Source organism: Triturus cristatus, chromosome 11 (assembly GCF_964204655.1).
Source record: "Triturus cristatus chromosome 11, aTriCri1.1, whole genome shotgun sequence".
Lineage (NCBI taxonomy): Eukaryota > Metazoa > Chordata > Amphibia > Caudata > Salamandridae > Triturus > Triturus cristatus.
This window is the reverse complement of record NC_140594.1, coordinates 368,620,810-368,636,388: the sequence shown is the minus strand read 5'-3', so window position 1 is coordinate 368,636,388 and position 15,579 is coordinate 368,620,810. Positions and strand designations below refer to the sequence as shown.

The 15,579-nt window shown below is 49.9% G+C and overlaps 1 protein-coding gene across 3 annotated transcripts in view; it reads right to left on the bottom strand.

Moving 5' to 3' along the window:
- KCNIP3 (potassium voltage-gated channel interacting protein 3) overlaps positions 1 to 15,579 on the bottom strand; it is a 592,826-nt gene that overhangs the window by 45,217 nt on the left and 532,030 nt on the right. For all 3 annotated transcript variants that reach the window (XM_085634140.1, XM_085634141.1, XM_085634142.1), the window contains 2 exons: positions 15,466 to 15,536; positions 1,190 to 1,297 (listed from right to left, as the gene is read on the bottom strand). In XM_085634140.1, the coding sequence (XP_085490266.1) occupies positions 1,190 to 1,297; positions 15,466 to 15,536 (179 nt within the window). The remainder of the gene's footprint in view (positions 1 to 1,189; positions 1,298 to 15,465; positions 15,537 to 15,579) is intronic.

Genomic DNA, 15,579 nt, shown 5'->3' with positions numbered 1-15,579 from the left:
TACAGAGGCGACCCTAACACAAGAGTGTACATAGAAGTGCCATACGGGAAACTGTGAACCCATGCAGCACATGGCAGGAAGAGGAGTTCTGGTAAGCCAGTCAAAAGTGTTCAGGGGAAAAGAACTGTGAACACAACTAGTGCTGCGCAGGCAGAGAGTACTGGGTTAATCTATTGAACATTTGCAATGCTACATGCAGATCCAGGAGCTGCTTGCGCCAAGCGAGCTGTCCACTGCTGCTGGGATGAAGCCAATTGTGGTAATGCAGGTAACACAGTGTCTCAGTTACCTGCATGATTTTATGATGATGCCATGTGTGTTAATGACAACTGCACTGATGGCACCGCCCCCCATGGCTGACATTCATTTCCTGCCTAGCATGTGCTGAAGCAACACCTTCATGTGCTGCTACAAGTCTGTGGTCTTGGTTGGGATTCAAGCGATCGCCAACTCAAAGAATCGTTACAAAAAGAACATTTTGGACATTTAAATGAGAAGAAGATTTAGAAGGAAACCCCTTTAGTAAAGGGGTGCTGTTTTTAATTGCATTAAACCACTTGAACCCAAAGCTGTTTATGCTTGATTGTGCTATCCTTTGAATCTCTGAATCCATTTTGTTGCCAATAATGTAGATTATTATTAAAGGACTGTACACAGTTATACGAACCACACAAAATAAGAGTGCGGAATTCAAGATTTATACATTCAAGTGGAAGAAAAAAAGCCTTCAGTTCAGCCATCTACGTGGTGCAGTCTTCTAAAGACTGTGCGCAAGTTGTTAGAGGTTGGAATATGCCATCCAATATAACACCTACAACGATGGTGCGTGCCGCAGAATATTGCTGCTTAGAACCCATAGCAGGTTTAGTTAAACCATCAGTGTGAATAATATATTTATACAGATCAAGAGGCAGAACAGTAGAGTGTAACGGGTAAACATGCTCATACTATAGAAATTCTTGTGTCTGCAAAGAAGGGTCAAAGACAAAGTCCACATCAACAGATGTTAAGGAAGCAGCCCATTGTATCCATCTAGGATGGAGGGCTTTTGCGTTTGGAGCATTAGCTTTGGTGACAGACTCTAAAGCTAGCACAGGAGTATCAACAATAATACGACAATGGGCCATACAAGAAACACACAACATTCTCATATCCAGATCAGTCAGTTTTGATCTGAGCAGCTCAGTACCTCCTTGGTGATGTACCCGTCCTTGTTGATGTCATAAAGGTTAAACGCCCAGTTCAACTTTTCATGAACAGTTCCACGCAGCAAGACTGAGAGGCCAATCACAAAATCCTGTAGAGACACAATCGGTATTATTAAATGTGAATCAGCCACAAAGTCAAATACATGCACATCAGCAAAACGAAAATACAGAGTTACAGCAAATCCAATCTGGGCAGATGATAAAATAAATGGTGCAGGCAACCTTCGGGACATCTCCAACTATGACCGGCTTTCTACCAGCATCCCATCTGCTTGAAAGTTAATGGATCCGGTGATCTCAGGTCATGAGTATTCACAGATCAACCTTGAGGGCTGTACTAGGTCAGATTATTCTGCACAGCCAATAAATCTACAAATGCCCCTCCTATAGGATGAATGTATTTGTTATTATATCCCATGAATATTACGTGCAGCAATACCGAATGCTGACTGCATTCAGTCATTCCTAGTGAGTACCCACTCAAGTCATTACTACTTGGGGGAGGGTCATGCCCTGATGTGTTCGGGCATGGATTGACAAATAAATGTTTTAAAATTAACTTCAATACATAAAATTGACATTTGACTCCTGTTATTCACATTGGTATGAAGTTGGAACACGTTTTTAGGGTAGAGAAAATGATGATTTGAGTGCACATTCTTTTGAGAGGCAAGTGCACCCCACTTCCATGAACTTTTGCCTATGTTAAATTTCATTACAAGTGCTCACATTCTATTTCTACTTTGATTCAGTTAGGGAAATACAAGCATCATGTCCTTGTGATTACCAGCAAAGATGCACAAGTACGTAATTATTCAGAGGCTTATGGTGAGGCGCTTGCACAATTAAATTGGGTGAATAGTTTCAGTAATGCAAGCAAAATCTGGAATTAAAATTCCTAGGAGATTGTTTCGGCTGGAATTGTTATTCAACACTGCAAGAAAGTACAGATCCCACCCCACCAAGGAATAGCGTACTAACAGCCAAAGATAACATGAACTCACAAGAGTTTCACTGAAGGAGCATCTTGTGCTAATTTGGTAATTTTGAAGGAGATCACCAGATCAAGTTTAAAAATTCAGAAAAGCTTTAATAGTGATAGTTTAATATATAAAAATGTAAGTATTTGCGGGGAGGTGTAAAAACTGACCAAAATTGAGAGCTTGAGTTCTTAGGTATATGAAGCTCGCTCCCAATGGAGGCTTTCCACATCTGGGAAGCAATTGAAGTATTTTTTTAAGGTTAATTTACTGAAAATAAAACTAATATGGGGAGTATCATCATGGATTGAGATGCTTGAATCACATATGTCCTTTGGCAATTCTTCTAAACAGCACTCCATGCAATAATTTTTTGCTTGTTGGGAATTATGCCAGGGGGATTCTATTCCCTCAAATTTTACCCAGCGTGCACCATTACAGAAGAGGCCCAATCTCATGTGAATATTTGAACAAGTATTGGTTCTACTCAGTCAGGCTGATTATCTCAAATAATTATGCCACATTCCTTCTCAATAGGAATACAAGAATAGCTGGATGCATTTCTAACTTGTTCAGCCCAGTCACTGAGGTTCTGCTTGAGACACAGTTCTGAAGCATGCTTGGATGCGCTCTCTTGTGACCAATTCTAAGGTTTGTAAATCTCTTAATTTGCATCTTTTTTTTTTTAACTAAAGTTCTGTTTATTGAGTTCGACCTCAAAAATAAGGGGGTAAACAGCAATACACCGTAGGTTTCATTACATAGAGATAGCGTGTGAATGAAACATTGACATAGCTATGTAGAAGGTAACAACACTTAAAAGAAGCCTAGGGGAGGCAAGATCTGGCCTGCTGACCGGGCTACGCCAAGGTTTAGGGGTCTTTTAAGCGATGTGGACACCAAACAGAGGGTGCATGTGCGTGGGGGGAGGGGGGGGGGTAAACCTGGGAGGTGAGAATGGGGAGACTTGGGGAGAAGTGGTCACCAGTGAGGTAATCAAGGCCATGAGTCACGGAGAATACCAAGGGGGGGGGGGGGGGGGGGGCTTTGCTTACAAAAGGGTGGCCTGCCGAGTCTGCTTGGTCAGAGCCGAGGTTGAGGGCAGTCTGTATCTAGACATCAAAAAGATGGAGAGCCCTTAACTTGAAAGCATGATTATTCCAGGTGAGATAGGTAGTGGATGAGAGGTGACCAGAGTCTCTGGAATTTCTTGTCGGTGGGCGAGCATATGCGTCATCTGCTCCAGTGCAACAGTGTGCCCAAGTTGTACGAACCAGGAGGCAGTGGGGGGCAACGGAGGATCACGCTATAAGCTGTTTAGTTGCACCTGTCGCGTTAGGTACCTGTCTGCATGGGTCATTGCAGTCAGAGATGTAGGGCGAATGTCCAGAATAACAGTGTGATAGTCGTCTGGAACTGGATACCCTAGGGTGCCATTAATGTGACTCAAGATCTCCTTCCATAAGTTGTTCAGGGTGGGACACGCCCACCATATGTGTTGGAAATCAACTTGCTCTTCCTCATAGCTCCAACAAGAGGCGGGATAGTGGGGCGCATGGCATGTAGGCGGGTGGGTGTGTAGTACCATTGGAACATGACCTTTTAGGCTGTTTCCCTGTTGAGGAATGCTTCTGTGTATGCGCAGGATTTCCTGTCAGTGTTGTTTCAGCTGTTTTTGGGTAACTGCAGATGTGCCATCCTGGTACCATTTCCACTGATATGGATGGCGGGGGAGAAGACGGACTGTGTATGTTTTAGATACCAATCCCTGGGAGCCTGTGTAGTTACGAACGAGTAGTTCGAAGCAAGCGAGATGGCGGGTAGCTGCCTCCGCGTTGGGAGGATAGAGGGCTCAGTGTCGGAGATGGAAATATCGGTGGCGAGCAGCTTCAGACAGGTGAAAGTCCTGTTTACATTGTTCGAAAGACTTGACGGTTGAGACATGAAAGAGGTCTTGCAGGAGCCGACATTTGCCTCACAACCACTCCGGGAAGGACGGATATGTGACGTTACAACGCATGCCATCGCACTGCCAAACTTTATCCCGACTTTCTGTCGGGGGAGCGCTGGAAGTTGGAATAGATTATTTTCTATTCCAACTGCAGTGTGTGCAACAGTAGGGAAGGTCTTGGAGTTAAATCCATCACCTTCTACCGACTGCTGCGCACCTTTTTTGCTGCAACGGCATGCAATGTAACTGCATGCGTTGTAACGGTTGCGTTGTAAAGGCTGCTTCTAAGAAGGACTCTCGGGGGAGAGTGTGGGAAATGTCAGGTTTGCATGCCATGGGGTTAATTAGCGAAAAGAATATGGTCAAGCCATGTCTTGTAGCCAATTTGTTCCAGATCTCCAACACTGTATGTATCGGGTGGTGGCACAGGCGCTGCGTGGTCAGGAATTTTAAGGCAGCCAGACCAGGTCCCATAGTGGCCTCCAGACAAAAGCTCTATCTATGTGTACTCAGTGCTTTTTGCTCTCCCGCACTACCCACTCGGAGATGAAGTGTAAGTGTGTCGCCCAATAATAATCGCCCGCAAAGGGTGTTTACCTCTCCAGAAGAAGGCAATCAGGTCCGCCTGTAACTTGGTGATGTCTTTGATGGGAACGGGCGTTAGGAGCGATTGGAATAGGTAGAGGAGCATGGGAAGGATATTCAACTTCACCGCGTTGAGACGGCCCAACCAAGAAATGCAGAGCATCTTACATTGACGGAAGTCCTCGCGAATCGCCCTCCAAAAGCATGGCCCGTTTGACCTTGTCCAAGAGGAGAGGGAGCTTGTGACTCAGATATTGTATGGAGTGCAAGGCCCATTGAAAGGGGGAGACTGCCTGGAGATGCAAGAGGTGTTGCGGTGGGAGGGTGAGATTGAGTGCCTGCGACTTTGCTAAATTGATCTTATAGCCAGAAATGAGCTCCTAGGCTTGCAGGACCTGGACAATCGCCGGGAGGGGGGTGTCCAGCTCTGTCAGTGCCAGGAGGAGGTCATCAACGTATAGCAGGACATTATGTTCCTGTCCAGCAAAGGGGATGCCTCTGATGTCCACCGAACACCGGAGTTGGATAGCACTATTGACTAGCGCTATTTTAAAAACTGGATTTTATTGTTTTATCGTTTTTAATTCTTTGGTGTATCTTATGTGAAGTGTATTGAAGTGTATTTATTCTGCCTTTACTGCTGCACCTTCTCTCCTGAGGCGCAAAGCCGGGAGATCTTTCCTATACTCTCGCTGTGTTTTGGGGGCTTAGGGGACTCTCTTCTTACCTGGGGCAGCGGAGCGAAGTCGCTTTCACCGGTGTCGGCTCCTCGCTGCTCCGCGCTCTCCTCCTTCCTGCTGTGCTCTCTGGGCGCCCCTCTCGCTGGTCAGTGGACAGCGGGATAGTCGCACGGGGACGGCGGCCATCTTGAGTGAGGCTGGCTCGCTGGTCGGCGGACTAGGCTTGCTGCCTCACGGGCGGGAACTATAAAACTAGCTTCCCTGCCCTGCCCCGATCAGACCTTTGCCACGGACTCTACCTGGGCGGCTGCCTTGGTGTGAGCTCTCTGTGGCGGTGGATGGTGATTGCCTACTTTGCACTATTGACTAGCGCTATTTTAAAAACTGGATTTTATTGTTTTATCGTTTTTAATTCTTTGGTGTATCTTATGTGAAGTGTATTGAAGTGTATTTATTCTGCCTTTACTGCTGCACCTTCTCTCCTGAGGCGCAAAGCCGGGAGATCTTTCCTATACTCTCGCTGTGTTTTGGGGGCTTAGGGGACTCTCTTCTTACCTGGGGCAGCGGAGCGAAGTCGCTTTCACCGGTGTCGGCTCCTCGCTGCTCCGCGCTCTCCTCCTTCCTGCTGTGCTCTCTGGGCGCCCCTCTCGCTGGTCAGTGGACAGCGGGATAGTCGCACGGGGACGGCGGCCATCTTGAGTGAGGCTGGCTCGCTGGTCGGCGGACTAGGCTTGCTGCCTCACGGGCGGGAACTATAAAACTAGAAGGTGATGACTCCGCGCAGCGGACGCGCATTGCGGAGGCGCCTTTCCCGCGCCAAAGGAGCGCCTAAGGAAAGCCCGTCTGCGCCCGTCAGCGTCCCGGATGCGGACGGGTGCGGAATAGTGGAGTACACTGGCCCTCAGCTGCGTGCTTTAAGAACTGACCTGCACAGCAACTGTGGGGTATGTGACCTTGGTACAGGGGAGAATCTGAGCTGTCCAGGGTGCGGGTGGTCCTTGAGATGGGACTGGGTGAAGCCCATGGCTCCCAAGCTTAGTCGGCAGTTAACCTTACGACGACTCATAACTCGGACGACCGGTCTTTCAATTGTGCTCTTTTAAACACTCGTTCGGCTTGCAAGCATGCTCAAGATCTGTTCAGTTTCCTGACCGATTTCAAGCCAGCCTGTCTATTTCTTACTGAAACATGGCTTGATGATACGTCGGGCCCAGATATTGCTAATGCCTTGCCCCCCAACTATTACATACTTAGAAAAGACAGGATGAACAGAAAGGGTGGGGGTGTAGCATTGCTGATAGATAGACAGTACGAATGCTCCATTATCCCCACGAATGAAATCCACGGGGTTGAAGCATTGGGTTTTTGCCTTTCCTTTTCGCCGGCTCAATCCTGTGCCGGTCTGCTGATTTATCGACCGCCAGGCCCCTTGGGATCTTTTAGCGAAGAGCTTGTTACTATAATATCTACTCTGAGCATTCAATTTAAACATTTTATCCTATTGGGCGATTTTAACATACATTTTGATACTCTGGCTGCCACTGACACTATCCAGATACTTGATATCACTGCTCCCTTGGGCCTTCTACCCTACGTGATATCGCCGACCCACGATAAAGGCCACACATTGGACCAGATCTTCTCCACCTCTCCCATCTCTGTTGCACCCCCTCTTCCCGTCTTATGGTCGGACCATTCGTTACTAACTTTTAAGATTCAGTCCCTGTTCGCGGGGACGGGTAGGCCTGTCGGATGTCAGTCCCGCCTGTCACGCCCCTTTCATCTAGTCACACCTGAGATGATTGAGCACTATAGGCTATCTCACCCCTGTTCTCTCACCGGGGACTTAGAACTGGACCTCCTTCGCTTTCAAACATGGCTAGCACAGTGTTTGGAGGACTTAGCCCCGCCTAAGCGTTCCCTTAAGAAATCCTCACGTGCCTCTGGCCCCTGGTTCACACACGCTCTCAATACCAGTAGAAGGCTTTGTAAGAAGGCCGAGAGAGCTTGGCGTGCCAACTATTTAGATTCACTAAAGGAGGCCTATAGGTCCTGTATTAAGGCTTATCATAAAGAAATTTATGTAGCCAAAAAAATGTACTTCACCCATAGGATTGAAGAAGCTGCGAACACTAGCAAGGAAATTTTTGCTATTGTTAAAGAATTTACCTCTCCTGCCGCCAGCTCCCTCAAATGTTCCTTTTCTGAGACGTGGGTTTCTCAATTAGCCAGCTTCTTCTCCAATAAAATCAGGAGTATTCAGGCTACTTTTTCCTCTCTCGACCTGGGAGGACTGTCCTGGCCCAATACCCCGTCTGAGGTGCCTAAGCAGGGGCAACCCAGCCTGATGAGTTTCCCTCCTCTCCAACCTCTTGACTCTCTGGAATTACTCTTAAAAATAAGATCGGGCTCTCCGTTGGACCCTTGCCCTGCCAAGCTGTTGGCTAAAGTGGCCCATGTGCTAAACCCGATGGTGAACCCCATTATAAACCGCTCCTTAGAAACAGGCACAGTTCCTTCCATCTGGAAGCAAGCGATGGTCGTACCACTGCTGAAGAAGCCGTCCTTAGACCCCACTACTCATGCCAACTATCGACCTATCTCCTTGCTCCCAGCCTTGGCAAAAGTTGCGGAAAAGCACGTGCAGTCTGTCCTTTCGCTCTTCGTTGAGTCCCATGGTATTCTGCACCACACTCAATCCGGTTTCCGTGCCAACATGAGCACGGAGACGGCCCTGTTGGAGGTGACTGAGGCCATTAAGGAAGTCCTGGACTCTGGGGGGAAGGCAATGCTGATTTTGCTTGATCTCTCGGCGGCATTTGACACCGTCCCCCATGGCCGCCTTCTAGCGCGCCTTGAGGAGATCGGTATTGGTGGTACGGTACTCAACTGGTTTTCGTCTTTTCTGTCCAACCGCCAACAAACAGTCTGGGCACCCCCACACTCCGCGGTAGTGCCACCCATGGAGGTGGGTGTGCCTCAGGGATCAATCCTGAGTCCTACTCTTTTTAATATCTATATTTCCCCTCTGGCGGCACTTGCGGAGTCTTTCGGTGCCCAGATTGTCTCTTATGCTGATGATACTCAGCTCCTTTTCTCATGCGAGAAAGATATGGACTTCGATGGTGCTCTCATCAAAGGCTGTCTGGAGGCAGTCTTTAATTGGCTTCAAATGAATCAACTCAAATGCAACTCGGAAAAATCCGAGGTTCTCTTTTTTGGCTGTCCCCCTGATACGTGTTGGAAATCCTGGTGGCCGCTGGACATGTCCCCCCCCTCTAATGCAACACCGGTGGCAAAAAATCTTGGGGTTAAGCTGGACACCTCCCTCTCTCTGAAACCACAAATTATGAGTCTGGTTGGCCAGTGTTTCGGGGTCTTGAAAGCACTTAGAAAATTCCTTCCCCTCCTCCCCATTGCCCACAGGAAGACGACAGTGCAGGCCCTAATAGGATCCAGGCTTGATTATGCCAATGTCCTTTATCTGGGCCTCCCGAAGTCTCTCCTCTCGCGCCTGCAGATTGTGCAAAATTCGGCCGCTCGTGCGATTTTTGGTCTTGGTCATCGCGCCCATGCGTCTGGCCTGTTGCAAACCCTTCATTGGCTGCCGATCCAGAGGCGCATTGAGTTTAAAACGCTCACCCTTGCTTTTAAAACCCTTCATGGCATGGGCCCTAGTTATCTCAGAAAGAGGTTCATCCTCTATAAACCAGCCAGAGCTTTGCGCTCAGCGTCTCTATCTCTCTCCACGGTCCCAGCAATTAGGCGCGCCCGCATTGGTGGACGCTCCTTCAAGTACCTTGCGCCCCGGGCTTGGAATGCCCTCCCACTCTCTTTACGGATGAGTGAGAGCTTGCTGTCCTTCAGAAAAGAGCTCAAGACTTGGCTCTTTAGCCAATAAGCCCCCCCCCCCCCCTGTTTAGAGCTCTGTGGCTTCGGGTCTGATAGCGCCGGGACACTCTGCTTGAGTAGCTGAGCGCTTAACAAAACCCCGTTTAACATAACATAACATAACCACAACGGCAAAGAGTAGAGTGGACTGCGGGCAGCCCTGACGGGTGCCTCAGAATAGCAGGAAGGAGGAGAGGGTCATGCCATTGATACGAATGGAGGAAGTAGGTGCCATGTAACAGGACAAAATATTACTCATCATAACTGGACGGAGTCCTATCTTCAATAGCACCACCCTCAAGAACGCCCAGCTCACCCTTCGAAAGCCTTTTCACCTCCAAGGAAAAGAGGAGAGCAGGAATGGAGTGGTGCTAGGCCTTTTTGACCAGCCAAGCGGCGAAGATGGTCAGGGTCTTGTCTGACCTTTATAAACACCACTTGGTCCAACTCTATTATCCCGGGGTGGAGGTTTTCCAGGCTGTTGGCATAGAGCTTCACATAAGTATTTAGGAGGGCGATTGGTCGATAGGAGGAGCACAGGACAGGGTCCTTGCCAGGTTTAGGGTTCAGATTTTTTTTTCTAAAAGTTAGACATGGTGAGCGTGAGGCCTGTAGAGTGGGTGAGTGAATTTAAGAGGGTGAGCAGGGGGTCCTAGAGCTGCAGCAAGAAAGTCATATAAAAGGACGGAGTGAGGCCGTCAGGGCCAGGAGATTTCCCCTTAGGGTGCTCCCGAAGCGCTCTGTGGGGGTCGGCGTCCGTAAAAGGCTCCTCTGGATCGCGAATATGGGAGGGATCCAGTGGCGGCCATGGACAGTTTTGGAGATAGTTATCTATCTTAGTGGGGTGTTCTCCCCCTGGAGCATAGAGGGTTCAGTAGAAGTCCCGAAGGGCCTTCTGCTTATCCAATGCCCGAATCACCGAACGCCAAGTCCGCTGTTTGAAGTTTGGCAACGTGGGATTTCACATGTTGTTGACGCAAACTGCGCGCCAGACGGGATCCCACCTTATCTCTCCCCTCGTAATACTTTTGCCGAAGGGCGGGGAGCAAGCACTCAGCCTTGTTGACCCAGAGGGTTTGAAGCTGACCCCTCAGGATTGCCAGTTGATGCTTAGCTCGCAATGTGGGGTGCTGTTTATCAGTGCACTCCAGGGCAACAATGTCTGCCGTAAGCTTGGTTTCAATGAGTTGCGCTTCTAGAGTCCTAGCTATGGAGATGGAGGTCAGCACCCTATGTATGGTGGATTTGAAACCCTCCCATAGGGTGTGAGGGGAGGTGTCAGGCAGGGAGTTGATCTGGAAATACTCCGGGATGGTACCCAGCACTGCCACCCTGTCAACCGGGTCCTCTAAGAGTTGAGGGGAGAGACGCCATCGCTGGGGCGCGCTAGTTCAGGCAACATGTGGTGTCCATGTGAGTTCGATGTCGACATGATCTGTGAGTTCGATGTCGACATGATCTGAGATGGAAATGTCTGATATACACGCTGAGGCAAGAACAGGCAGCAGGTAGGAGACAAATAGGTGGTCGATGCAGGAGTAGGACTGGTGCACATGTGAGGAAAAAGAGAAGTCTTTGGAGTTTGGGTGGAGGTAGCGCCAGGCATTGACCATACCAGCATCCCGGATATATTTCTTGAGCGACCCAGACATTGCCCCAGTGCCCTGAATTTGTGGGGTGCTTCTGTCCAGCAGGGGGTCCCAGACAATGTTAAAACCACCCACCACAATGAAAATTCCAGATGCTGCACCGAGCTGGCCCGAAAGGATGCAACAAATTAAATCATCTTGGGTTTGGTTGGGTGCATAGAGTTTGAGAAGTGTCAGGGTGTCCCTTTCCCTCTTGACTAGAAGAGTGATAAACCTCCCATCTGAATCCCTTGTGAGCTTAAGACCCTTCGTGTAGATGTTTCATTTGATAGGATGGCGACACCCAGAGTCTTGGTGGTAATGCATGTCCAGTGATGGTGTGGGTATTTGGGGTGGGCCATGCTGTGACAGTCCGGATGGATGAGGTGGGTCTCCTGCAAGAATATGATGTCTGGATCTTGTTGTAGGAGATAGCGCCACACCTAATGCCGCTTGCTAGGGGGGTTAGCCATGAGTCAGGACCGGGTGACAGGGGGCTTGGTGTGCAGAAGGTGACAGAGTGAGCAGCAACTGGAGAGGGCGGACCCCCTCATTGTGCCCAAGGGGGAGCATGGAGGCTGCTTTGGGAAGAAGACCTTGAGGGGCTGGAAAGGCATGCAATGATGCAGGGGAGGGATAAAGTAGCCGACAGGGCCCAACCAGGCGAGTTACTCCATAAAGGGCCTGGAAAGATGTACTGGACCCAGAGGAAGAGGGGACCTCAACGAAGGAGAGCTCGCTATGTGAGAGGGGTGGGCTTTAGCAAGTCAAGCAACCAGTGTAGTCAAGTAATCAATCCTGCAAAGGAGAAGAATCCAGTGAGAAACAACAAACAATGAGCAACAGTGGGCTGGGCTTCGTGCCCTGGGCCCTGCTTGGCGAGCAATAGTCCAACGAGCCGGGAATCTGGCTACACAGCAGCGAGCGGGGAGCCGGGCTTAGGTGAAAATGTCATTCACCATTACTTGGAGGAGGTGACCTCTCCGATTTCTTGTTCTGAAGGTGCACAATGATATTCACTTTCGCAGTCTTCGTGGCCTGGGAGGGCTTTTCGTGGAGGGAGCAACCCTGCCGGTGGGCCGTGTGCCATCGGGCTGCAATGGATCTGGGCACATGGGGGAGGGGGGGCCTCCCCTGGGAGGCCCAAGAGAAATCTGGCCTCAATGAGAGAGCAGACCATGTGCTGCTTGTCGTTCCAGGTGAAGAGCAGTCAAAAGGGGTGAGCCCATTGGTATTTAACATTTTGGGAGTGTAAGTGCTCTGTTATGGCCCTGGGCTTGAAATCCCACCTCTTCTTCAAGGTTAGAGGGAAGATGTCTTGGAATATTTGCATGGTGTAGCCTCAGAACACCAGGTCTGCCTTGCCCCTCACGAAGCACTGTTTCTTTATCCTGTAAAAAGTGGACACTGGTGAAAATGTCCAGGGGGACCTGTTGGTGCCCCAGGACGGTGCCAACCCGATGCACCCTGTTCAGGACCAGGAGAGCCTACCCCAACCCCCCCGCAGACAGCCGTCAAGAGGCCCCTGGTGAAAGTCATGATGTCATCCCCCTGCGCTCCCCGGGGGTTGCACCTGATGCTAAGGTTGTTGCGCTGCTCTTGGTTTTCCAAGTCCTCCCATTTGGCCTGGAACTAGATGTGTTGCTCCACCAGAGCATTCACCTGTCGCCAAAGGACCTCCTGGTCCTTGGCCCAAGAGCCGACGGCACGCTCCAGGTCATCCACTCTGTCTCCCACCACCGTGACGTCCAGTGCTTCATTTGTAAAATAATAAGTGCCGGAGCTCTGACCAGGATGCCACTACAACTTGCACTACCTATTGCCCCATCATCACCAAAACAACTGCTAACCAGCTCTTTCACCTTCAAGTGCGACAGTTCAGATTATTCCGGGTCCCACTAAAAAGAAATGGCTGGGGAGGCAGGAATTAGTATTTTTTAATGTATTTTGTATTCATAAACATCTCTAAATTAGATGAGCAGTGCCACCATGTGGCAGAGTGTCATAAGTGTGTGATGACTGTTGAGTGCGTGCGCTGAGCACCAGAAACCAATTAAGTGCCGGTACTGAACACCGGAAACCACCGGTTCAAATTAAGCACTGGTGACGTCCCTGAGCAACTGGCGAGGCACCTTTTGAAGTCCATCTTCAGAGAGCCAAGCTGCTGGCATATGTCAGAGAGGAACATTTCCATGTAGTCCTGCATTATGGAAAGGGCGGGAGACGCCAGAAGGGGCTGTAGGGTCCGTTCTCTCTTGGTGCCCATGTCCATTGCGGCCGGTTTGGCCCAGAGGGAGGCCACCGTGTGATTTTTGACAGGCTTACTTCTGGGCATGATGGGGGCTTCACGGCCTAGAAGCCCACTACTAAGTGTGGGAGCGCCAGTTGGCATTATCCAGGTGGGCGTGGCTTGGCGCAGGTACAATGCTTGGGCGTGGCAGGGGGGTCCCCGGAGGTAGCGGAGGATCAGTCTCGGGGGTGTAGCGGCAAGGGACGACCAGGCCCAGGGCAGGCGTGGGTAGGAAGTCCAGCATTCAAGGGCACGGCGAGGCTCATGGGAGCAAGGACCAGGAGTAATGCATGCTCACCAGGGTGATCCTGCATCGGGATGACTCCACAGGGGAGGGCCGGGTAACAGAGGGGTCTAGCACCCCATGGCCAGTCCTCTCATGCACTCCCAGGTGGGCCTCCAGGCCAGCCCCAGCCAGGGCCACAAGGTCAGGCTGGGCAGCAGGAGTGAGGATGCCATGAAACAGGCAGTCAGCAGTGTGGGAAGAGGTTTTCCTCCCACAGAGGGGCCATTGGGGGCCGCAGGAGGAAAGGAGACATCAATGCCGCCAACGGGGGCTGGAGAGTGGTGAGGTGCAGGATCCAAGGGCCTAGGTCAGCATGGCAGGAAAGGGCCAGGCAGCACCTCGGACCCTCAAAAACAAGGATCCCAAGGCAGTCAGCAAAAAACCTGGGGACCCTGGTCAGTCCTCCAGCAGTCCTCCTCAGCACAGTGGGGACCCCAGAGTGCCATCAGGCCCAGGCAGGCACCCCCATGCCATCAGGCAGCACAGGGCCGCCCGGGTCAAGATGGTGGCATCAGGCCTTGAAGTTGCAGGGATGAGAGGGAGCAGGGGGCCAAGAGGCAGGCAACCAGGACAGTCCAGGAGGACAGGCTAAAAGGTCCAGGGGTGGCGGGGTACAGCACTCCGCGGTTGGCCCACTTTTGTTGGCCTGGGCGGGACTCCGATCTGGCCCCAGGCTGGGGCGCAGGCTCAGGCCAAGCAGATGCTGGGCAGCAACCAGAGGCTGGAGGTTGGGCAATCCAATCAGCATGCATGGGGGGTGCTCAGCCTCAGCAGCAGGATGCCGCAGAGCAGGTCAGGAGAGGGGACCGATAGCACCGCCGGCGAGAGCCCAGGCGCGACAGGGCAGCAGGCCCAGAAGTTCACGGGGCTGCAACGGCGCCCCCGGGAGCTGCCTGCGCTGCAGGGAACGTCCTGGGGCACCCGCCTCGCAGACCAGTCACCCACTGGCACGGGTCAAGCCCACAGCAAGGCGATGTCAGCTGTGATGCTGGGCAGGCAGCTACACGGAAGGTCCCGGGGCCCAGGAAAAAGCAGCAACTCCTCCGGCGGCCCCATGAGATGCATCAGGAGTGCTCCAGGGCTTGAGTCTCATGGAAAAATGATTTTTTCCACAAAACTCGAGCCCTAACACACGAAGGAAGATGATGATTTAGGGGGTACTACACCACCCGAAAAGGGATTTATTACCTAGAGGACAGTGAAACAGGAGGCTATACTTCTTGCTATTTAAAAAAGTCACACAAGTTTGGAAAGCACAATCCTGATGAAGTCCATAGAGGACAAGCCGCGTTGGCTGGGTTGATTGCAAAATTTCATGTATTGAAAAATCATTAAAAGTTGGATACTGGACGCAGTCTTAAGACTACTGAAAACTGAATCTAATTTCTTGTTCATCATTGTTATATTTGTTAACATTGGATTGCCTGAATTTAGTCCGGATACAAAACAATATAGTGGATGCTCCTTTTCTAATTGTTGTTGTTTAAATGGATAAATACCCTTTAGAATGTTAACAGTGTTAGGGTTGCGTCTTATAAATAAATAATGGAGGAGTTTTAAGAAATCAATTGGCTCTTTAGTAATTTTTTTTTTTTAAGACTTACTAATCTGAGACCTGCCATTAGCAATCTGTGAAAAAACAAAAATTTCCATGAAAACAAGCCAAAATTGTTTACTAAATAGTATTAAAAGGCACTGCGGCATTTCACCACTATTTAATTGTTAACCAAATGTTATGAAAGGTATTTGAACAGTATTTTATTTCACCAACCTCCGTTTGGGATTTTGGTCCACTCCTCGGTCTCAGTAACAAAGGGCTTCTGTCTGATCATTAGTCTGATCCATTTAGGAAAGATGAGCTTGCAAAGATCTGCACTCTATTCTGTCTCATATGGCAGAATTGTTCACAGCCTTCAGTTCAAACAAGGTTGTTTTCAGTCATCAAAAGAAAAAAAAAACTATTTACCTCAAAACGAATGGCACCATTTCGGTCTATATCAAAGGCATTGAAAAGGAAATGAGCGTACATTGAGGCATCTGTGGGATAAGAGGAAAAAATATTAAACAACATTCATTAAAG